Below are 24629 nucleotides of genomic sequence, written 5' to 3'. Positions count from 1 at the left end.
GGTATTATGAGTATTAGATAGTATTGTAAGTAGATAGGGAGAGGGGTGGCCTCCATTGGAATAAGGGATCCTTGAAGCCAAAAAAAAATAGAGAGCAATTGGCCATAATGCAAATTGTTAGGAGGAGTGACCCCCAAACCCTGAGCCCACACTGTGCAACAATAGCAGCAGCAGCAGCATCCTGCATCCTGCAGCCATGCAGAGCCAGTGCACAACCTCCCTGGTCCCCATGGCACTGGTCAAGCTGCAGCAACCAGGGCTCACCTGTCAATCATCACCCGGGCGACCATCTCGCGAGAGGACGTCAACTGACGCCGGCTCAAACCCCCCGCCCCGCCCCCCTCCCGGACTAATTGCTGTGAGGTAAAAAAAAAATCAAGAAATTATTATTATTTTTGTAAAAAAAGAAAGAGTAAAAATTTATAGGCGGATAATATGTAGAAAAGAGAGAAAAGAAAAAGAAGTAATCGGGTTGGAGATGGTGCGAAGGCTCGGGTTTGGCGAAAGGTCAGTTGGACGGACGGACGGACGGGCGGTTGTGTTTTGGCCGTTGGGGGGGGGACAATGTCTGAGGGAGAGAGAGTGGGAGCAGCTCTGGGAATCTCCTCTCTAAACCCTTTGTCTGGTGCGGGAAACTAGCGTTTAAAATATAGACATTGGCCCAGTTGGAAAGACCCCCCCCCGCAAACACTGTGGATCCAGGTGATCCGCAGCTAAAAAGTTTACCTGAAGGAGCCGCTGATCCGCCAGAAATTGCTGGATTGAGCTGGGCAGCAAGGTCAGGAATTGGGGGATTTTCAGCTCCACGGGCGGGATTGCACTCTTTTCAACACTTTGATTTAAGTTCTTAATTTTTCATCTATTATTTGCACTAATTATTTCCTCAATAACTTCGTTCTGTAATTTACCTTTTAAATATTCGGTTGAAAGTAACTTTTGAATGACACTGGGGGTAAGGGTCTACAATTAACATTTATTTGCATTTATTTAACGTGTCAGATGTTGTTTCACACTCCTATTCCACCGAAGTTTGATGCAATACAGCATAACTATTGGAAACAGCAGAGACACAGGGATTCAGAAAGAAAGCAAGGCAAGTTGGATTAGTTCTAGATTGCTCCAACTAAGAGCTGGCACAGACACAATTGAAATGGTACCCTGATGTGCTGTAAACCTCTATGGTTGTACTACTTACAGAAAACATCTTAAAAACTCACGCTGGTGAAAAATGTTCCACGCGTGAGAAAAATTCATTGGACATTTGGGAAGTTTATAGGTTGTGACAAGACTTCAATAATTATTTAACAGTGCACGGATTCAGTGAAAGTAATGCTGATTTGAATTCTAGACCTCAAAACGGATTCAGTGACAAATAAATTTCTTGGAAGAGATCAAGTCCTTACATCACGATTCCTCCTCCTCCTGTTTAGAATTTCATGAACCTGGAACTCCAAATCTTAGCTCATTGGCAAGTTTGCTGCCACAAGTTTGCCTCAAAAGGTTGGCTTTGGAGAAATACTTCATAGACTGATAATTGGCGTTCTCCTGATTGACACCTTATGGGATTGCGTTTTTGGCAAATTTTCAAAATATGCAGAATAGATGGTATGCAATAGAGCTCCAGATGCGGAGGTTAAATTGCTGTTTCTCGTTGTTCCGTTTCTCACTGAGTTGAAGATGGTGATGCAAGACATGCAAAAAGCACAATGAGGGTCACCAGTTAATACTTTTGCTGAATCATCATGCTGCAAGCTGTCTCCAACAATCTGCTGCCCAGTGTGTTTTTCTCTGTGATAAACATGCTTGTTGTTTATCAATTTCATTTTTGTATTGTGAAATCCTTTCCACTTTATTTTGCTGTGTGGTGGTTAAAGTAATCAAAATTAAAGTCAGTCCCTACAATGTATTATGGACACACACAATTGCAACCTCTGCATGGCTTTTGTTCCCCTGCTGTTGATTCCATCACAATTTCAGGTCACAGCGGTTAGAGGTGAAATGATTGTTCAATGCTGAAATATCCTATTTACAGAGGTTGAATAAATTCAAGAGGAAAAGAAAATCCTCATGCTGATCACGCATTTGCAGGCTGCATTAAGTTATGGAAATAATCTGTACATAAAAACAAAAATGCAGAGAAATATTAAACAAGAAACAGAACATACTGCAGCTATAATCGTCAGTCAGGATCAAAAAACCTGAAATAATTCATTTGTCCTTTCTCCTCTCCGACTGAGCTGCTGTTCATTCCCTGGTTTACCATTATTTCCAATTGACATATCTAGTGCATGCAATTATAGTAATTTCTGCAGTAGTATCTTTGCATGTTGATCTAATGGCTAATGTATCCAGACATTTGCCTCAAAATATCAATGGCTTTGGTTGAAAAGAGAATGTGTACAGTCTCTTTCTCATAATTGTCTAATTATGTACTGAAAAAATTATCCACCATCTTGAATTACTTAAAGAAAATAATTCAGTAACATGATAATTTAGGGAGGAATAAGCCATATGAAGGGATTTAAATACAGAGACAAGACTTTCAAATTGGAGTACAGAAACTAGTGTATGTTAGCAAGGCTCCTTCGACAGCACCTTCCAAACCCATGACCTCTACTAACTAGATGAATAAGGGCAGCAGATGCATGGGAACACCAACACCTGCAAGTTCCCCCCCAAGCCACTCACCATCCTGACTCGCTGTTTTTTCACTGTCATTGGATCAAAATCCTGAAACTCCCTTCCTAACAGCACTGTGGGTGTATTTACACCACATAGACTGGAGTGGTTCAAGAAGGCAGCTCACCACCACCACCATCTGCTGCATTGAAGCTTGATACAATTTGCATAGCTAATGGAAGCACAACAAAGACACAGGGATTCGGAAAGAAAGTGGGGCAGTTAGGTTAGTTTTAGAGAGTACCCCAACAAAAAGCCGGCACAGACACAATAGATAATTTGCCAAAAACTCAATCCTCTCAAATGTTAATCAGGAAAATACCAATTATCGTTAGATGTGAAGTATTTCTCCAAAGCCAGACTTTTGAGGCACGCTTGTGGCTTCAAACTTGCTAGTGTACTAAGATTCGGAGTTCCAGGTTCATGAAATTCTAAACAGGGGAAGGACCAGAAACTCTGCAAATTGGCAGGAATCGTGATGTAAGAACTTCCAAGAAATGTATTTGTCACCGAATCTGTTTGGAGGTGTAGGATTCAAATCAACGTTAATAGTGCATGGATTCAGTGAAAGTAAGTAATAACAGAAGTCGTGTCACAACCTATAAACTTCCAAGCTCTGACAATATCAGGCATGGGCAATAAATGATGGTCTCGCCAGCGATGCCCACATCTCATGAGTGAATAAATAAAAAGAGAGATGGGCGAGTGGGACTTGGTGCAGATAAGGATATGAGCAGAAGTTTGGATGTTCTGACTGCAAATAGAGGATAAAGAGGAGATCATACAGGAGAGTTGGAGATGCACAGTGGTGAGACATGATGAATTGAGCTTAGAGCATCATGAATCAATGCCCAGATTCAGAGAAAGTTGGGGAATAGGAGTCACTCATGAAATTGTTTGAGGAGTGGGTTACACTCTCCACTGGACAACCCAAGTCACATGGCAGAGGAGTAAGGTGCAGTGAGATTGAAAACCATAGACCAAGAGCAGTGAAGTCAAGGCAGCTAGGAGAAAGTGAAAGGCAAATGCACAAAGTCAGTGCAGATGAGGGAGATGAGGACGTAGATCAGGAACTTGGGGAGTCAATCTGACCCAGCACAAAAAAAAGAGTGGTGGAGGAGTTCTGAAGGATTAGTGGAGTCAGCGGTCATGAGAATCAAGTGGAAAGCAGCAAGGGAGTAGAATCCAGAGAATGATGGGCATCCACAGGAACAGATCAGAGCTAACTCAGTAGATGATGAAAAGCCTCAGTGGCAGAGCAGAAAAAGGATACTGGAGTAATGGCACTTTAGAGAATACAGTCAATAAGAGCTGACTAAAAACAACTGATCTCACTAATGTGTTTCTAAAAAGATAAGTTAACAGTGTTTTGAAATAGTCTCAATCTCAGTTCTAGTTACACCACCATTTGGTTGGTTGTTACCTCATAATTAATGTTATTCCATTGCTAATACCACTAAAGTGCTGTTTGTCAGTTCAGTCACTTCAATGTTCTTAATTCCGAGTCACTTCAGTTAACTGGGTCCCTTTCTCTAACAAGACACTTTCATTTCCTAGCTTCTTATTCCATGTGCCTGTATGTTTTTTTAAAATTCATCCATGGGATGTGGGATTCGCTGGCTGGGCCAGCATTTATTGCCCATCCCTAGTTGCCTGCTGCTCTTGTCCTTCTAGATGGTAGTGGTCGTGGGTCTGGAAGGTGCTGTCGAAGGAGCATTGGTGAATTCCTTCAGTGCATCTTGTAGATGGTACACACCGTTGCTACTGTGATAAAAACAAAAACAAAAAACTGCAGATGCTGGAAATCCAAAACAAAAACAGAAATACCTGGAAAAACTTAGCAGGTCTGGCAGCATCAGCGGAGAAGAACAAAGTTGATGTTTCGAGTCCTCATGACCTTTCAACAGAACTAAGTAAAAATAGGAGAGGGGTGAAATATAAGCTGGTTTAAGGTGGGGGGAGAAGTGGGTGGGGGGTGGGTGGGGTTGTAGGGACAAGCAAGCAGTGATAGGAGCAGATAACCAAAAGATGTCACAGACAAAAGAACAAAGAGGTGTTGTCACAGACAAACTCTTCCGACTAGGCACTTTACAGCCTTCCAGACTGAATGTTGAGTTCAACAACTTTAGATCTTGAACTCCATCCCCACCCCCTTTCCGTTTCTTCCCCCTCCCTTTTGTTTTTTCCAATAATTTATATAGATTTTTCTTTTCCCACCTATTTCCATTATTTTTAAATCTATCCCTTTTATGCCCTTTTAGTCTTATTTCACCCCACCCCCACTAGAGCTATCTGTACTTTGCATGTCCTGCTATCCATTCTTAATTAGCACATTCTTTTAGATAATATCACCACCTTCAACACATCTTTGTTCTTTTGTCTGTGACATCTTTTAGTTATCTGCTCCTATCACTGCTTGCTTGTCCCTACAACCACCCCCCCCCAACTTCTCCCCCCAGCCCCCCACCTTAAACCAGCTTATATTTCACCCCTCTCCTATTTTTACTTGGTTCTGTTGAAGAGTCATGAGGACTTGAAATGTCAACTTTGTTCTTCTCCGCCGATGCTGCCAGACCTGCTGAGTTTTTCTAGGTAATTCTGTTTTTGTTTCTGTTGCTTCTGTGTGTCGGTGGTGGAGGAAGTGGATGTTTGAGGATGTGGTGTCAATCAAGCCGGCTGCTTTGTCTTGGATGGTATCAAGCTTCTTGAATGTTATGGGAGCTGCACTCTTCCAGGCAAGCGGGGAGTATTCCATCACACTCCTGACTTGTGCCTTGTAGATGGTGGATAGGCTTTGGGCAGTCAGGAGGTGAGTTACTCGTCGCAGGATTCCTAGCCTCTGACCTACTCTTGTAGCCACAGTATTTATATGGCTAGTCCAGTTCAGTTTCTGGTCAATGGTAATCCCCCAGGATGTTGATAGTGGGGGATTCAGTGATGGTAATGCCATTGAACATAAAGAGGCGATGGTTGGATCCTCTCTTCTTGGAGATGGTCAATGCCTGACACTTGTTGTGGCGCAAATGTTACTTGCCACTTGTCAGCCCAAGTCTGGATATTGTCCAGGTCTTGCTGCATTTGGACATGGGCTGCTTTAGTACCTCAGTCGTCGCGAATGATGCTGAACATTGTGCAGTCAGCGAACATTCCCACTTCTGACCTTATGATGGGAGGAAGGTCATTGATGAAGCAGCTGAAGATGGTTGGGCTGAGGACACTACCCTGAGGAACTCCTGTGTTGATGTCCTGGAGCTGAGATGACTGACCTCCAACAACCGCAACCATCTTCCTTTGTGCTAGGTGTGACTCCAACCAGTGGAGAGTTTTCACCCTGATTCCCATTGACTCTAGTTTTGCTAGGGCTCCTTGATGCCATACGCTGTCAAATGCGGCCATGGTGTCAAGGGCAGTGTGCAGGGCCTTACAAGATCATAGCTCTCTCCACTCTTGAAACTTGCCCAAGTTATTGCAAGAATCTTTCTTACTTTACATGAGCCTTGTTTCTTATCAAAGTCACATTCTACTATAATTCCTGATTCTTTTACACCTGGACATTCCTTAATATTCTTCTAAATGCTGCTGTTACTATCTTTTGCTCAACACTGCTGGTTACTATCTACTGCTCATCATTTATGTTGCAGGAGAACTGGAACATGCTGAGAACTGGATTCCAACTGTGAAATAAGGGGGGTAATTTTAACTTAACTGGCCAGGTGGAGGGTCAGTTTTATACCGCCTTCTATCCCCACTGACTTCAAAGAAGAGGGTGATGTGGCAGATGATGTGTGCCGGGTGGATCAAATCCACGAGGGAAACTTGATCACGCGGTCACAACAATTTTGCAGTTTATATTTTATTTGGAGATGCATACCTTGAATTCAGAAGTAATGAAGCAATAAGACTACCACGACTTCAGAGATTTTTTAGAAAACTAAATTAAACATTTATTAACAAAAAAGATTTCAAGCACATACATAGGTCTACAAGTTACTACTATAATAACTCCTCAAACCCCATAATTAATCTGACTCCCATTTACATCTCCATTAAAGCAACAGTAAAAAGAAATAGATTTAAACAGGCCCAGGCAAAGCCACAAATACCCTGAACAGTCGAATTCAGAGTGAGTTTTCTCAGCTTAGGTTCCTGTAGACAGCAACTTGATGCTGGAGGCTTTTCAAAACTAAAGTAAAAATACCTGGAAAAACTCAGCAGGTCTGACAGCATCTGAGGAATTTTCCTTAGTTCTGTTGAAGAGTCATATGGACTCGAAACGTTAACTGTGTTCCTCTCCGCAGATGCTGTCAGACCTGCTGAGTTTTTCCAGGTATTTTTATTTTTGTTTTGGATTTCCAGCATCCGCAGTTTTTTTGCTTTTATCCTGGAGGCTTTTCAAACTTGTATTAGATCTTAGAATGTCTTCTCTTCTCTCACATAGCCTCATCTCCTTTATGCATGTTTCTCCATTTTTAATGCATATTCCATTGTTCCAGTATATCTTTGCAACTTTACTTTTCTCATAATATAAATCCTTCATAGTACTAATTTTATCAGCAACCCTTGGGGAAAATAAATAGTGTTTGGCTTAGCTTCTTCTGGCTAGGTGTAATATCTTACCATCTCTTTGAAATTCAAACTAACCTCATTTATCTAAAAATGCATATGTTCCTCACACCTCACATTCTAAAACTTCAACCATGTTTAAGTATTTAGCATGTCAAACCGAGCTTCTTGTTGATAACTCAAAGCCTCCAGACCAGCTGTCTCCAATTCAATGAAATCCCACATACACACAGAGAAACTAATCCAAACCCTATTATTAACCCACATTTACAATAAATCATAATAATATTATGAAAATTATGATGTTTTCATGGCAAGAGCAAAGTCATGTTTGGTGTAAAACCAAGTGCAACTGATTGTCAGTTTCCTGATGAGTTGGTCAGTTTAAATTGCCCTCTTAAAAATATTAACTTTCACAGAGAGTGAAATTTTCAAAAAAAAATTAACAGCTTGTCATCTAATGCCGTTGATCTCCTGACTTTCACCATCCCACTCGGTTTGTGCAGCAACAGCCAAAATGTTTTAAATTAAATAAACAAAACAACTAAATAAAAAAACAAGACTTAAACAAAACAAACTTAGCGAACTGAAATGTTTTGTTTGAACACCATATTTTGTGAATCTATTCAATGAGTGGCGTCGAGAAAGGCCCGATGAGAAACTCATGTTTCTAATTTTCTCTCTGAGAACAGATCTTTCCCACAGGAAAGCAAAATAAATGAATTCTTAATTTGAGGTAGAGTTTCTGACAGTTTTCAGTGGCTGGAATATCCATGCTTAACTATTTGTGTACTGAATGCCCATGAAAAGATTTTAAAAGGAACATAAATCTTGTGCCACAGACTGCAATGTGTGTATCAAATAAATCTCTTACTAGCTTTTACAGCAATGGGGATTTATAAAGATTCACCATTTTGAGGGCATTAGTTTAAAAACACTTTTTCTGGAATTTAAAATCAATGTAGAAAGCTACCTTTGTTTTCAAAGGTTTAATTCTGTATTCCTGAAAACTGGCTTTCAAAACAATTGTTTCACATGAAAACTTGTCACGTATTTAGAAAAGTTGATGGTTAGAGATATGAACCTCAGTCTTCTCTGGAGCTCACACACTCAATCCCTCGCATTTTGTGTTAAGTCTTGCAATGCTGACATTTTTGGAAGGGTGGGGTGGGGTGGGATTGTGCCTGTTAGCTTTTTGGCTGTCAAAAAGAGTTGTAAATGGAATGCTTTGCCCCAGGAGTGGTGAGGCTGAGACCGTAAATCATCTTAAGGAACAGTAGATAAATATCTGAAGTGAAGTGGAGGAGGCTTCAGGGCTAGCGGAGACAGCAGGACAGTGGGACTAGTTTTGAACTGCTCTAGCTTGGATACTGAGCTGAATGGTCTCCTCCACTGTAAACTTCTGTGATTCTGCTGCATATTTTCAACATGAGATTTAGTGGCACAAAAGATATTGCACAAAGTATTCTTAAACAGGTATGAATGAACATCTTAATATGAGCAAATTAAATCTTTTAGGGGCTAGAACATTTCTGGTTAGGATCTGGACCTGAATTTAAGAGATGTTGCCAATGTGGTTTGAACAAAGATAGTGTGAAATTGTTCATATTCTAGAATTGTATGCTTGGATATGCTCAGAGTCACAAGATTGTCTTTTCGTTTGTATCTTGCTAATGTTCAGAGTATGCATACACAAAACAGAGTTCGTGGCAATAAGGGAACTTGGATGTTTGGGGCCAATCTGCTTTTTTCAACAAAAAAAATGCCAGATGGTTGAAGCCAGTGAAACAGTGGTTGTGTTTTTCTCTTTGAATTTGTTAACTGCTGAATTCATCAGTCTCTACATTTTTCCTCACAATGGCTGTCAGATGTAAGAGTTGATGATGCCAAAATGTTTTTGTGATACAGCGTGTAATTGTCTTGTTGCATAAATAAGTTCTGGTAATTATGTTGTTTTGTGGAGGTGTGATCACTGTCATAAATGGGAAATTTTATTATCGAAAATACTAGGGAAAAATAACTCTAGGTGTCATCTGAAAATCATGGATTTCACAAACTCAAGCAAAACATCCCACTAATGGTAACTAGAATCAATTGCAACTGACAAACCCACCCACGCGTTTGTTTCAAAACCTTATATATTTTTATAAAAGCAAAAAACTGCGGATGCTGGAAATCCAAAACAAAAATAAAAATACCTGGAAAAACTCAGCAGGTCTGACAGCATCTGCGGAGAGGAGCACAGTTAACGTTTTGAGTCTGTATGACTCTTCAACAGAACTAAGGAAAAATGGAAGAGAGGTGAAACATAAGCTGGTTTAAGGGGGGTGTGGGACAAGTAGAGCTGGATAGAGGGCCAGCGATAGGTGGAGATTGCCAAAAGATGTCATAGACAAAAGGACAAAGAGTGTTGACGGTGGTGATATTAGCTAAGAAATGTGCTAATAGGTGACATTAAGGGTAGCAAGCAGGACAAGAAAGATACAGATAGCCCTAGAGGGGGTAGGGTGGGCTAAAAGGTAGAGATAAAACAATGGATGGAAATACATTTAAAAATAATGGGAAAAGGTGGGAAAAGAAAAATCTATATAAATTATTGGAAAAAAGGGGGATCGGAAAGGGGGTGGGGATGGAGGAGAGAGTTCATGATCTAAAATTGTTGAACTCAATATTCAGTCCGGAAGGCTGTAAAGTGCCTATTCGGAAGATGAGGTGCTGTTCCTCCATTTTGCGTTGAGCATCACTGGAATATTGCAGCAGGCCAAGGACGGACATGTGGGCATGAGAGCAGGGTGGAGTGTTGAAATGGCAAGCGACAGGGAGGTCTGGGTCATGCTTGCGGACAGACCAAAGGTGTTCTGCAAAGCGGTCACCCAGTCTGCGTTTGGTCTCTCCAATGTAGAGGAGACTGCATTGGGAGCAGCGAATGCAGTAGACTAAATTGGGGGAAGTGCAAGTGAAATGCTGCTTCACTTGAAAGGAGTGTTTGGGCCCTTAGGCGGTGAGGAAAGGGGAAGTAAAGGGGCAGGTGTTGCACCTTCTGCGGTTGCATGGGAAGGTGCCGTGGGAGGGGGTTGAGGTGTAGGAGGTGATGGAGGAGTGGACCAGGGTGTCCCGGAGGGAACGATCCCTATGGAATGCCGTCAGGGAGGGTGAAGGGAAGATGTGTTTGGTGGTGGCATCATGCTGGAGTTGGCGGAAATGGCGGAGGATGATCCTTTGAATGCGGAGGCTGGTGGGGTGATAAGTGAGGACAAGGGGGACCCTATCATGTTTCTGGGAAGGAGGAGAAGGCGTGAGGGAGGATGCGCGGGATATGGGCCGGACACGGTTGAGGGCCCTGTCAACGACCGTGGGTGGAAAACCTCGGTTAAGGAAGAAGGAGGACATGTCAGGGGACCTTATCATGGTTCTGGGAGGGAGAGGAAGGTGTGAGGGCGGATGCGTGGGAGATGGGCCAGACACGGTTGAGGGCCCTGTCAACCACAGTGGGTTGAAAATCTCGGTTAAGGAAGACATGTCAGAGGAACTGTTTTTGAAAGTGGCATCATCAGAACAGATGTACCTTATATATTTTTAACTGTATTTAAGTGTGGAGTATCTAAATCAAACATAATTAGAACTGCAATTGTTTATTTATTTTATTTATAGGTGCTGTGGCTATCAAATACTACCCTTGAAAAAGACAAAATAGGAAACATTAAGAGACAAGACCAAAAAAAACAAAATTTCACAGCCAAGAGCCGATGCTTGTTTCTCTACTGTAACTGTGCCAATCGTGAGGAGCTGCCAAGGCTGTACTTGAAGAAATGAATTCTCGAGAGGCCCACCGAGCAAGGAGCCCAGATACCCATCCCATCACTGGAGAAGATTCTGTTGAAAGTAATGAGATTGCTTTTCTGGTGGGGGAAGATGGACAACTGCATTCTCTGCAAGAGGAGAGCCGTGAAGTTTGGCATCCTGAGAACAGCCCTGAACAAAAAAATGGGATCGAAAGTAATGGAAATGGTTCGTAAACAAATACTGCACTACAAATTTGTATCACCTCTAGAGTACCCATTTTGGCATTCTTTGTTATCCACTACGGTGTGGTGGCAAAAACTTGTCCAAGACTTAGGCTGAGAAACACCAAGAAGATACAGTGGATAACTGTGAGCTGCCTAGTTATATTTCATTGGTGAAGGTGACCTCAACTCTCTAATGATATGTATTATCACTTAATCACTACTATTTCATTGCAGAACCACCTCAATTTTTTTTAAACTTACCAGTCACGTTACATTTACAGTGAAATTTAGGTCCACTGGTGCTTCTCCATATTAATGTGATAGTTTTTTTTTTAAATCAGGCACTATTTTCCTTCACATGTGGCTGTATCCCTTCATGTGCACAAGGAGTCCATCCTAATTTTACTTTATAAAGGCTCACAATTTAGGGGTCATTTTCTATTGTACGCCACTTCAAATTAGAAGCTGTCCTGTGATCAGGAGAAATCCTGACAGCAGGGGAAGAGACTGCCACTCTAGATTGAAATTCCTCAGCAACTATTTTTAGTGCACTGGTTAGCATATTTGCATCAAATTCCTGAGTACGCTATTTTAACATTGGTGTTAACCATTTATTTTAAAATACACAAAAGTTGACACAGACCTATTAAGCTCTGCATTACAAATAGCATGCAGAGGATTCTCAAACTCTATACATGTTAGGAAAGAGCTATACCACCCCATAAATGCAGGTGGTTAATAAACTGCAATTCCTTCTTGCACACCTGACACTTTTGCTGCACTGGACTGACCAGTGCAACATCACAGCACAATTAGGTACAGCTTTAGAAGAAAGCAGAATTCTAAGCATTTAAATCTGCGTTGCTGCAGAAAGTGCTTTGAGATGAACATGGTGCTTTGCATTTGAGTTTAACACAGTAATTTTCTAATATTTGTGTTCAGCAGGTTCAGAAAATGAAGTAGATATGCACATTCCAGATGATATCAGTGCCAGTAACAGAATTAAAACAGAATATAATATTTTCCATAATGGTGCTTATATAAGCATTGGTAACATAGTAACCCAGGCTGTTTCTAACAATATGGGCACAAACTCCTTACAAACAGCTGTGTGGCAAAAATGAACATCATCCTACTTTGCTCCTGCCTCAGCGCATCATTTGCTGAAACCTTTTGTTTGTTTGTTCCCTCTAGACTTAACAGTTCCAACATTCTCCTGGCAGGCCTCCCCATCCTACAGACTCCATAAACTTCAGCTCTTGGAAAATTTTGCTGGCTGCGTCCTAGTCCACACTATTTTTTTTTATTTGTGGGATGTGGGCTTCGCTGGCTGGGCAAGCATTTATTGCCCATCCCTAGTTGCCCTTGAGAAGACAGTGGTGAGCTGCCTTCTTGAACTACTGCAATCCATGTGGTGTTGGGAAGGGAGTTCCAGGATTTTGACCCAATGACATTGAAGGAACAGCGATATATTTCCAAGTCAGGATGGTGAGTGACTTGGAGGGGAACTTCCAGGTGGTGGTGTTCCCATGTGTCTGCTGCCCTTGTCCTTCTAGGTGGTAGTGGTTATGGGTTTGGAAGGTGCTGTCGAAGGAGCCTTGGTGAATTCCTGCAATGCATCTTTTGATGGTACACACTGCTGCTACTGTGTGTCGGTGGTGGAGGGAATTAATGTTTGTGGATGTGGTGCCAATCAAGCGGGGCTGCTTTGTTCTGGATGATGTCAAGTTTCTTGAGTGTTGTGGGAGCTGCATTCATCCAGGCAAGTGGGGAGTATTCCACCACACTCCTGACTTGTGACTTGTAGATGGTGGACAGGCTTTGGGGAATCAGGAGGTGAGTTATTTGTTGCAGGATTCCTAGCCTCTGACCTGCTCTTGTAGCTGAAATATTTATATGGCTAGCCCAGTTCAGTTTCTGGTCAATGGTAACCCCCAGGATGTTGATAGTGGGGGATTCAGTGATGGTAATGCCATTGAACATAAAGGGGCGATGGTTAAATTCACATTTGTTGGAGATGGTCATTGCCTGACACTTGTGTGGCGCGAATGTTACTTGCCACTTGTCAGCCCAAGCCTGGATATTGTCCAGGTCTGCATTTGGACATGGACTGCTTCAGAATCTGAGTTGTCGTGAATGGTGCTGAACATTGTGCAATCATCAGCGAACATCCCCACTTCTGACCTTTATGATGGAAGGCAGGTCATTGATGAAGCAGCTGAAGATGGTTGGGCCGAGGATACTACCCTGAGGAACTTCTGCAATGATGTCCTGGAGCCGAGATGACTGACCTCCAACAACAACAACAACCTTCTTCCTTTGTGCTAGGTATGACTCCAACTAGCGGAGAGATCCCCCCCTGATTCCAATCGACTCCAGTTTTGTTCGGGTTCCTTGATACCACACTCTGTCAAATGCTGCCTTGATGTCAAGGACAGTCACTCTCACCTCATCTTGGGAGTTCAGCTCTTTTGTCCATGTTTGAACCAAGGCTGTAATGAGGTCAGGAGCTGAGTGGCCCTGGCAGAACCCAAACTGTGTGTCAGTGAGCAGGTTATTGCTAAGCAAGTGTTGCTTGATAGCACTGTTGATGACCCCTTCCATTACTTTACTGATGATTAAGAGTAGACTGATGGGGTGGTAATTGGATTTGTCCTGCTTTTTTTGTACAGGACATACCTGGACAATTTTCCACATAGCCGGGTAGATGCCAGTGTTGTAACTGTACCGGAACAGCATGGCTAGGGGCATGGCAAATTCTGGAGCACAAGTCTTCAGTACTATTGCTGGATTATTGTCAGGGCCCACAGCCTTTGCAGTATCCAGTGCCTTCAGCTGCTTCTTGATATCATGTGGATTGAATCAAATTGGCTGAAGACTGGCATCTGTGATACTGGGGACCTCTAGAGGAGGCCGAGATGGATCATCCATTCGGCACTTCTGGCTGAAGATTGTAGCAAATGCTTCAGCCTTATCTTTTGCACTGATGTGCTGGACCCCTCCATCGTTGAGGATGGGGATATTTGTGGAGCCTCCTCCTCCAGTGAGTTGTTTAATTGTCCACCACCATTCACAGCTGGATGTGGCAGTACTGTAGAGCTGAAATCTGATCCATTGGTTGTGCGATTGCTTAGCTCTGTCTATCACTTGCTGCTTATGCTGTTTGGCACGCAAGTAGTCCTGTGTTATAGCTTCACCAGGTTGACACCTCATTTTTAGGTATGCCTGGTGCTGCTCCTGGCATGCCCCCCTGCACTCTTCGTTGAACCAGGGTTGATCCCATGGTTTGATGGTAATGTTAGAGTTGGGGATATGCCAGGCCATGAGGTTACAGATTGTGCTCAAGTACAATTCTGCTGCTGCTGATGACCCACAGCATGGATGCCCGGTCTGGAGTTGCTAGATCTGTTTGAAATCTATCCCACGTAAACACAGTGGTAGTGCCACACAACACGATGAGGGCATCCTCAATGTGAAGGCGGGTCTTCTTCTCCGCAACTGTGGTGGTCACTTCTACTAATACTGTCATGGACAGATGCATCTGTGGTACGTAGGTTGGTGAGGATGAAGTCAAGTATGTTTTTCCCTCTAGTTGGTTCCCTCACCACCTGCCACAGGCCCAATCTAGCAGCTGTGTCCTTTAGGACTGCACCACCTTGGTCAGTAGTTGTGCTATCGAGCCACTCTTGAAGTGAACATTGAAGTCCCCACCCAGAGTACATTCTGCGCCCTTGCCACCTTCAGAGCTTCCTCCAAGTGATGGTCAATGTGGAGGAGCACTGATTCATCAGCTAAGGAAGGGTGGTACGTGGTAATTTCCTTGCCCATATTTGACCAGATGCCATGAGACTTCCGGAGTCGATGTTGAGGACTCCCAGCGAAACTCCCTAAATCCCATTCATCTATCATCTTAACCCACAGTAAACGCCATGTACCTATCACCCTGTGCTTGCTTAACTGGGAGCCAATGTAGGTCAGCAATGTCTCAAATGTTTTAATTCTCATTCTTCTTTTCAAATCCCTCCATGGCCTTGCCACTCCCCATCTCTAACCTCCTCCAACCCTAAAACCTCTTTCTATATTCTGATTCTGCCTTCTTGTGCATTCCCTATTTTAGTTGCTGCACCATTGGCAGCCATGCTTTCAGTGGCCTTGGCCCTAAACTCTGGAATTCATTCCCTAAACCATTCCACCTCTCCAGTTACCTCCCACTTTTAAGAGCTCCTTAAAATCTACCTTTGATTAACCTTTCAGCCTATTGTTCTGATGGCTGAATCTCATGGCTTGGTATCAAATTTTGTTTGAAAGCTTTCCTGTTTAGCTCCTTGAGACTTTTAAAATATGCTAAATGCATATGGCCCAATGCACGTTGCTGGTGGATGCAAGTGACTGTGCTTGCAATCTGGTAACCAGCATTTGTAATGATGAATCTTTCGTTAGAATAAACACACTTAAGATGAATGGAATTGACCATAAGATATTATTAAAGGCCTGGCAGCATCTTTACTAAGCAGGAAGGCCTGGTGAGCTTTGGAACAGCCCTGATCTCGTTTTAGGTATTTCAAATCCAATCTTGGTTCTGTTTGCCTCACTGCCCTGAATGTAATTCTTGCTGTTTTAGTGCATCTGTTCTGGTATCAAGGCGCAAGATTTAAAATTTTAGACACTTACTTACGTTATGCTGTGTGCAAAATATAAAGTTGTTAAATCGATTGTAGGAGGTTCAAGAAATTTATTGAGATGATACTAGGGATGAGAGGCATTACCTCTCGACTCGAGAACTCTTTATATTTTAAAGAGTTTAAGAACTTTGTGAAAACAAATTGACTAAAATAAAACTTCAAACTTTCAGATTACGTTTTTAAGGTGAAAACTAAAGGAAGCTTAATAGCATCATCAAAAAAAAACACTGGGACACTGGTGGGGATATTATTTAGGCCTTTGTCTAGTGTATACAGGTAGCACCTAGTCAGTGGTTGAGGGGTTGACAACTCCCCAGGATTGTTCTGGAGTCTCCAGTTATTAAAACAAAGTATTGTGCATTTCTTTCATTTTATTGAACTCCACTGGGCAGGATTTTTAGTTTGGCGGGTGCCCACAATCAGCGGGTCCAGGAGCGGCCGGGGAATAGACCACCGACCGCTATCGGTCCCCCCACCACGGTTTCACGCTGGCTGGCCAATTAACGACTAGCCAGCATGAAAGGTGTGCTGAAATACTCTGCGCTGCCGGGGTGGGGGTGGGAGGAGGGCGAGCACTGAAGTCAGCATGGGCGCAGGGGAGCGCTCACAGGCAGAGAGCTGCCTCAGGGAGCTGAAAAATTCAAAAGCAACAAATAAAGATTTTAAAACTCTGAAAAAAATGTCCACGCATCAGAATCAGTCTGAACATATGGATGATGAAGATTCTGTCCAAACATTTTTAAAATTAATATCGGAAACCTCATTCCACCCTTGGATGACATTTCCTCAAAAAGGCAAAGTTCGCCTGGCCGATTCGCCTGCCCGCCAACCGTAACATTGGATGGGAAACAAAAAATCTCCGGTAATTACAACGTTAATGGCCTTAATAGGCCTCTTAATTGTTTGCGGGCACGCTGCCAACTCTTGTGCGTGCCCACCGACCGAAATGTAGCGCAAATGCACGATGACGGGGCTCGCCTGATGTCATTGTGCGCTATTTCATGCTCGAGCGGGTTGGGCGCGCACCCGCCTGCTCAGCGAAAAATTCTGCCCATTGTTTTAGTGATAAAGATCTTGCAGATGGGCAAAAAGCTTTTTTACTAGCCGGGCAGATGGAAGTGGGAAGTCATGTGATGGAGAACTTCCGGGAATAATTCCAACCAGAGTTGGCAGCAGTGGTGGTGGGGAATAAAATGCTGCCCATTTCTTGACATTGTCGCTAGGGTCTTCCCAGGCCTACTGCTGGGCAGCCATAGTGTCTGCTTGCATCAGTGGGCTTTTATACACAGCACACATCCCACCTGATATCAGCTGGTGGTCTATCCACAGAGGAGCCAACAGGCAAGTATTTTTGAGGCATGGTTCCACAAAAATCAGCCTAGGCAATAAGGCCATTGCAATGAACACAGCCCACCCCCTCCACGTAGTCAGATCATAAAGCCAACAAATGGTGTAAATTGCCGTGAATGAGTACATTTATAAAATGGCTTAGAAGATAAATGCACAGACTGATATTGTTCTGAACTATTCAACAGATCACAGCAGACCAAACAGTTAAAAACAAAAGTTAGCAATACACAAATTTTTACATACAGCCTTCAGCCCTTTATCTTCACCTGTTGAGCTGAATGAGGGAATATTTGTAGTTCTGTCAGCACAAAACCAGCTTGAAAGCATTATCCAGCTGTCCATTTACCAAACAGTGTTGTGTGAAATAGTAATGGCAATAAACTCCATAGTTTCTGCGCAGTAACTCTGGGTTCTTATATCACCACAACACAAAACATTGAGTCACATTACTGTGATCTAATTCCTAAAAGTAAAAAGCACTGAAAGGGAGGTGGGGTGAAGTTAATAGCAATTAAAAAAATAAAATTGGACCTTGAAATAGTGCATTTTTTTTGCATAAGGTTCTGTTTCTGAAATAGTCAACAAGATTACCTTGTTAAGGGGAAATATAGTTGTATTATTTGATGCTCAGATGCTGTAGTAACACAATAAGCAACAGAGGAACTTCCTGTTTCATTGCTACAACTTCATATTTGATGTACAAGGAATGAACAGACTGCTACCATATATTGTCACCCATTCATAACATGACTTAGCTTCACAGACAATACAGGACAGTGATAGCCTCAGTAGATATGTGACTGTGCCACTGAAATGAAGGAAGGCGGGCTCAGCAGAGTTATAGGTGTGTTAAAACATTCAAAAAGTGCCCTCTGGAGGATTTGGGCACAGTGCATCCAATTTTATTTTAGAAGAAAAGGCATTACAAATGCTGCTGATGAGAAATCAAATTTAAAGAAAATGCCTCACCTGAACTGTGAATCTGGGCAGTATCAGTATTCTACCTTGAAGAAAACAATGTTCATTGATGCATCTGAATTAGTTCTGACCTCTGAAGAAAATAATTCAAAAACTGAGAAACGTATTGTTTTACCTGTTAATGATACCAAGCTGTTGGGGATGTGGTGGTAGGGCAGCTGCTGTTAACAGGGAGCAAGCCACTGTGACCACAGCAAATCTTGTAAGAAGTCTATTGCAGCAAAATAAAAGGTTCAGGCAGTTGGCAGGTCTCCTTACTAAAGTGAATTCCCACTGAGAAACTTTGCAGGGATTGGGTAGATATCCAAGGAAAGTCAAGACAGAAGACAATTTTTGAATAGCATACAATTTATACAGAAAAGTGCAAAGCATGTTAGATTATAAGCTGGCAATTTTAGCTGAGATATTTAAATGTATTCATGTGACATTCCTCTGACTGATTTTGTTAGAAGGGTTAATTTGTTTATTTTAAGTAGGCTTTTGTAGCGTGAGTTTCATAGCAACTCGTTTTGTAAATGAGTTGAATGGTTTTCTGCTCATAAGACTACCAGTAATCGAGGCTAATAACATATAAATTCAAGGGATCCAGTGCAAAATGCCTTGGTAATAAAAAGCTGTGATCGCATTCTTTTCTGGCACTATTCAAAACGCTTTCAAAACAGCCAATTGCTCACAGGACAGTAAGGAAATCTGCTGCAGCCCGAAACTCCTGTTTTACATGCTGTTGTTTATAGGAGAAATTGACATGATCTATTCTTTGGACCCATGCAACTATCAAGTTTGGAGATTCAGGCTGACCTAAATTTAGAGGTGCTTGAGTACAAATTCAATGTGGTTATGGTTATTTTACATCCATTTTAGAATTCTAAATTCAATTAGACTAGACGGCACTGTGCAAGATTAGACTATTTTAACCAGGCCTTCTTAAAGGGATTACTGGAAGGTCAGGCAGAATAATGCCAAATTTTGACGACTTTTGTGAAGTCAGAAGGTGAAGAGTGCTTTACCGAGGTGTCAGCTGTGGCTCAGTTCATAGCACCCTCGCCTTTGAATCAGAGGGTTGTGGGTTCATGTCCCACTCCCGGAAACCAAGAACTGTGAATGTACTCGAAAGAGTTACAATCTGTGACTGTTGATAACTCCAACAAAATAACAGTAGGCCATCCTAACCTACTCCCACACCCACTGTCCCCTGGACTTAGCCAAGGGCCACAGCTGACAGATTCATCCCCAACCAGTGAGTTGCCTGATTGGATGTCCAATTCATGCCTTTGGCTCACAGGAATTAAGACAAAGTATAAGCATCAATTTAGGATGGCCCTTGGTGCCTCTTGTTCTGGCATGCGTTTCCACCATGCTGCTTTTAATAATATAGTCAACCAAGTAACAGTAGACTTGGTTTTTCATAGGTAAAGCACTGATTCTAGCTGCATGTCTTTCCACAGATCTTGGGTGGTGTTACGGACAGGAGGTGGCGTTAATTTAAAAAGCACTATTTTCTCCTCTCATCACCTGTCCGTAAACGGAAAGGTGTTTTGATTGATTTCCCTCTTTATAAGCGGTGGCATATTCCCCAACCCCTTGGTTTTTGTGATCCAGTTTTCTATTAATAACCCCAGAGCAAACTCAAGATAGGATGAACTCAAGGGTTAGTTAAAAGCAAAATACTGCAGATATTGGAAATCTGAAACAAAAACAGAAAATGCTGGAAAAACAGGTTGCACAACATCTGTGGAGAGAGAAACAGAGTTGACGTTTTGAGTCCGTATGATCCTTCTTCAGAGCTACAGTGAAGTAGAAATCACATTTCTACTTTATAGCTCTGAAGGGTCATACAGACTCGAAACGTCAACTCTGTTTCTCTCTCCACAGATGCTGTCTGACCTGCTGAGTTTTTCCAGCATTTTCTGTTTTTGTTTCAAAGGGTTAGTTTATTTGCACAAACTCAAAATGCATAAGGAGTGTCACACCGTTGCCTCTTTTGCATTCATAACAGTAAAATTGGGATAGAGAAAAGATTTACAGTGTGGAGACCACAGAGAAAAGAAACATTGGAAGGCTCCAGAGTCCAGAATCAAAATTCAATGAGGTATTCCTTCATGGAGGTCAGAGAGCTGAAAACCAGTGCTTGATAATTCACTTTTCTGATGGTGTTGACTTTACACGATGAGCTAGGCATGCAAAGGTGGATCAGTCTTTTAGGCGGTGGTACAGAATTTCCAGCAGAAGTAGTGTAGATGGAACCAGGTGTCCACTCTGGGTCAGAGCACCTTGTCGGTGAGGCTGCTAGTCAGATGATAAAAAGTCAGACCGAGGATTTGCAGTTCAACAAGACAATATTACTTGTTCCACAAGCCAGAGGCCCATGTCACATGACTCCCATCTCTCCACACTGTCTTTGACAAGACGGGTATCCTTCGTCTGGGTCCTTGAGATCGTTAAATGTCTCAACCATTCAGAATTGAAAGGAAGGTTGCAGGCCCTTTGTCTTAGCAGACGAGCAGACTCTTGTTGGCCAACCTGGGTTATGAAATGCAGATGGCCTTTGTATTGTTCTCTTTGAATTTGGTCTGCGCAGCCCACCGGCAGATTGTTAGTGACTATTCAGGGATTGTGATGTGCAAGTTTCCCCAATACTCAGATAGCTTCTTTTGTTTGGGGTCACGGACAGACATAGGGCTGAATTTTCTGTTCTGCGGTGCAGGGGCAGGCCCTGCACGCCTACGCGTAAAATGACGTGCGGTGATGTCGGGCGTGCGTCCCGACGTCACCGTGCGTCATTCCAATCTTCCGTTCGGGGGCGCGCTGTGCGCCCGCCAAACTGTCAAAGGCCTTTTAAGGCCGTTAATTAACTAATTCACCAAATTGGCAGAGCTGCCCGTCCAACCTTAAGGTTGGCGGGCAGGTGAAGAGCCCAGGTGGCCTTCGCATTTTTCATAAAACCTCATCCATGGGTGGGATGAGGTTTCATGAAGGGTTTATTAAATTAATAAATATTTTTCAAACATCTGATAAACATGTCCCAGCTCATGTGATGCTGTCACATGAGGGGACATGTGTAAATGATTTTCCACTTTCTTTATTTTGAACTGAAATCTCTGAGGCAGCTGCACAAAAGAGCACAGGCCTCGACTCTCCCTCCTCCCCCAGCCTGCACATGTAGCGTTGAGCGCTACTGGGCTTGCATCATGCTGGGCGGGCCTTAACTGGCCTGCCCATGTAAAATGGCGGCATGCAGCTTATCGCAGGCGGCGATTGGTTCTGCGCCCGCCCGTGCCCGCTCCCGACCACCCTGCCTGATGGGAGAAAATTCTCCCCCTAGATTCAGCCATCCAGTTTGAAATTTTTAAAGATAGCAATGAGTATATCTCTATATATTTTATTAAAAAATATACTTAGTTTAGTTTTGTGATCCAGATCTGTGATTTGTCCCTCGTTTAAGATTTAATATTGAGAGTAAAATTGTAACTCCCAAAATCAGGTGGGATGTAAAAATTTATAAAAGACTCAAACCCTACTCCAATCTACCTCTAACTCACCCACTTCCAGTTTTAATGGAGGTGGGGCAGGGAGTGGGCAATGATCCTGCTCCCAGGAAGCAGGTATCATTTAAAGATTTTAATGAGGCTGCATCTTAAATTCTGTTGGCCAAAACATCGATGGATTGCCCACAGATCCCCCACCTTAAATTCCCTTTAAAATAGATGGGAATGCTGGGAATCATTAGCATATCCAGCAGTGTTTCCACAAGTGCTTGTTCATCTAACACACTTTGCTACATAAAACGTTAAGAAATTATACATGAGAAAACATGGAATGAGAGCAAAACATTTGGCCATCATTCATATCCCTTCTGCAGACCAGATACAACATATCTCCATCATTGACTTAATTTCTGGGGGCTAAACTTTGTATAAATAACCAAAAGGAATCAGCCAAAACCTCACACCTCACCCATTTCTATTGTTTAATCCTGGCATCCTTCCCTCTACAGACACCTCTTCCCCTCTCCAGGCCCGGGCTGCACAGAGAGTACTGTGCACTGCTCAGTCTATACTAATCCTTATAAACTTTCTTGTATCAATTATATTTGGTTGTATGCACAAATGGGGCGGGATTTTCTGCACCCGCCAGCCGCTGCGATTTTCCGGTCCCACCGTAAGTCAATGGGCTTCCTTCCCCTCAGCGTGTCCCGCCCACGACTGGGCCAGAAAATCCCGGCCATAGTGTAAAAAGAAGTGACAATTTAGTAAATATTGTCTGTCACAAAGGAACTGGAAATGTTTGTGTAACGTAAGGTACAACTTTTACCCCTAGATGTAAGCTGTTGAAGCACATGCAGCAGTAATGGGCAACCCAGGCTCGTGAGTTGGCTGCATGAGTGGCCCTCCTCCATCTCAGTGGGCTGCAAGATTGAAATCGGGCATGTGCACTAACCATGACCCCATGAATAAGATTAAATATATTTAATACATGCTGAATTTTTCATAAAGAGTTACAGAAAATGTTTAATCATTCAGATATTAATAGAACTGTCATCAACTTCAAATGGTAAAAACAAAAGAAATATTTAGGCTGCTGCTTCTTCCTCTACTTATTGATTTTGCACTTGATTCTGCTTATTATCATGCCACTTCAACACAAAGCGATCCATTCTATAATTAGGGGCAAATTAAATTACTTTTCCTAACTGCGCTTGCATACCTAGTATTTGTGGGGCGTGCCAATTGAACTGTAGCAGCATGGGCACAGAAGGAGCACACGGCTGTCACAGTCAATGTTGTGTGCAATTGGCGTGCACCTCACTTCATGTGACCTTGCTTTGCGTGCGTATCACCTTAGTAATACCGGTAGGAAAAAGCTACGTGAATGGAAATCAGCGGAATCTGGCAACCCTGTGTGTGGACAATGGTCAACAAAATGTTTCACGGTTTGCACTCAGAATGCTGATGGGTGGCATGCAGCATGTGGGCTGCAGGTTGCCCACCACTAATGTACAGTATGTACACCAGTATAGACTGTATGAATATAAATGGTGCAAGGAAAGATTTTAGACTCAGTGTTGAGCAGACACGTAATTCAAAGGTGAAGTGTAGTGCTGATATTGTAAATCAGTAGGAGGCAAGTTGTATGTGACTGTTACAATGTCAGGAATGACAAGAGTATGTTAAATCAGCATGTTTAAGTGTTTACAGTAAACCTGTTTGAATGTATTGAGAAACTGTCACTTTTCAGTGAATAAAGTGTAGCAGTGCATTTTAGGCTTAGGCACACAGTTAAAAACAAAAAGCTAAAAGCTACTGCGGATGCTGGAAATCCAAAACAAAATAAAAACAGAATTACCTGGAAAAACTCAGCAAGTCTGGCAGCATCGGTAGAGAAGAAATCAGTCAACGTTTCGAGCCCTCATGGCCCTTCAGCAGAACTGAAGCATAGTTTCAACAAGGGAGAAATATAAATTGGTTTAAGGTGGGTGGGGGGGGAAGAGACACATTGAGGGTGTGGTGTGAGCAGATAATCAAAAGATGTCAGAGACAAAAGGGTCAAAGAGGTGTTGAAGGTGGTGGTCTTTGTCTGAGAAAAGTGCTAATTAAGAATGCAAGACAGGATATTCAAAGTACAGCTCTAGTGGGGGTGGGGTGGAAAGACTAAAGGTTTTAGTTTTAGATTTAAAAATAATGGAAATAGGTGGGGAAAGAAGAATCTATATAAATTATTGAAAAAAAAGGCGGGTGGGGGGGGGAAAAGAAACGGGGTGGGGATGGGGGGAGGGGGAGTTTAAGATCTAAAGTTGTTGAATTCAATATTCAGCCCAGAAGGCTGTAAAGTGCCTAGTCGGAAGATGAGGTGCTGTTCCTCCAGTTTGCGTTGGGCTTCACTGGAACAATGCAGCAAGCCAAGGACAGACATGTGGGCAAGAGAACAGGGTGGAGTGTTAAAATGGCAAGCGACAGGGAGGTTTGGGTCTTTCTTGCGGACAGACCGCAGGTGTTCCGCAAAACGGTCGCCCAGTTTGCGTTTGGTCTCTCCAATGTAGAGGAGACCGCATTGGGAGCAACGAATGCAGTAGACTAAGTTAGGGGAAATGCAAGTGAAATGCTGCTTCACTTGAAAGGAGTGTTTGGGCCCTTGGACGGTGAGGAGAGAGGAAGTGAAGGGGCAGGTGTTGCATCTTCTGCGTGGGCATGGGGAGGTGCCATAAGTGGGGGTTGAGGAGTAGGGGGTGATGGAGGAGTGGACCAGGGTGTCCCGGAGGGAACGATCCCTACGGAATGCCGTCAAGGGGGGTGAAGGGAAGATGTGTTTGGTGGTGGCATCATGCTGGAGTTGGCGGAAATGGCGGAGGATGATCCTTTGAATGCGGAGGCTG

General features: G+C 42.9%; 1 protein-coding gene across 9 annotated transcripts in view; it reads left to right on the top strand.

Annotated features, from left to right (window-relative positions):
- Positions 1-350: 350 nt before the first annotated feature.
- LOC144685385 (uncharacterized) overlaps positions 351-24629 on the top strand; it is an 81539-nt gene continuing 57260 nt past the window's right edge. For 8 of the 9 annotated variants that reach the window (XR_013577715.1, XM_078549793.1, XM_078549788.1 and 5 more), the window contains exons 1-2: positions 351-507; positions 10894-11250. Coding sequence is in view for 8 of the 9 variants with exons in the window: in XM_078549793.1 (XP_078405919.1) it covers positions 11052-11250 (199 nt within the window). In the remaining variant the exon portion in view is untranslated. Of the gene's footprint in view, positions 508-6320; positions 6400-10893; positions 11251-24629 lie in introns of all 9 variants that reach the window. The other variant, XM_078549787.1, reaches the window with a different exon arrangement.

This window comes from Cetorhinus maximus, chromosome 10, assembly GCF_964194155.1.
Source record: "Cetorhinus maximus chromosome 10, sCetMax3.hap1.1, whole genome shotgun sequence".
Lineage (NCBI taxonomy): Eukaryota > Metazoa > Chordata > Chondrichthyes > Lamniformes > Cetorhinidae > Cetorhinus > Cetorhinus maximus.
The sequence above is the reverse complement of the archived record's forward strand: the minus strand, read 5'-3'. Positions and strand labels throughout refer to the sequence as shown.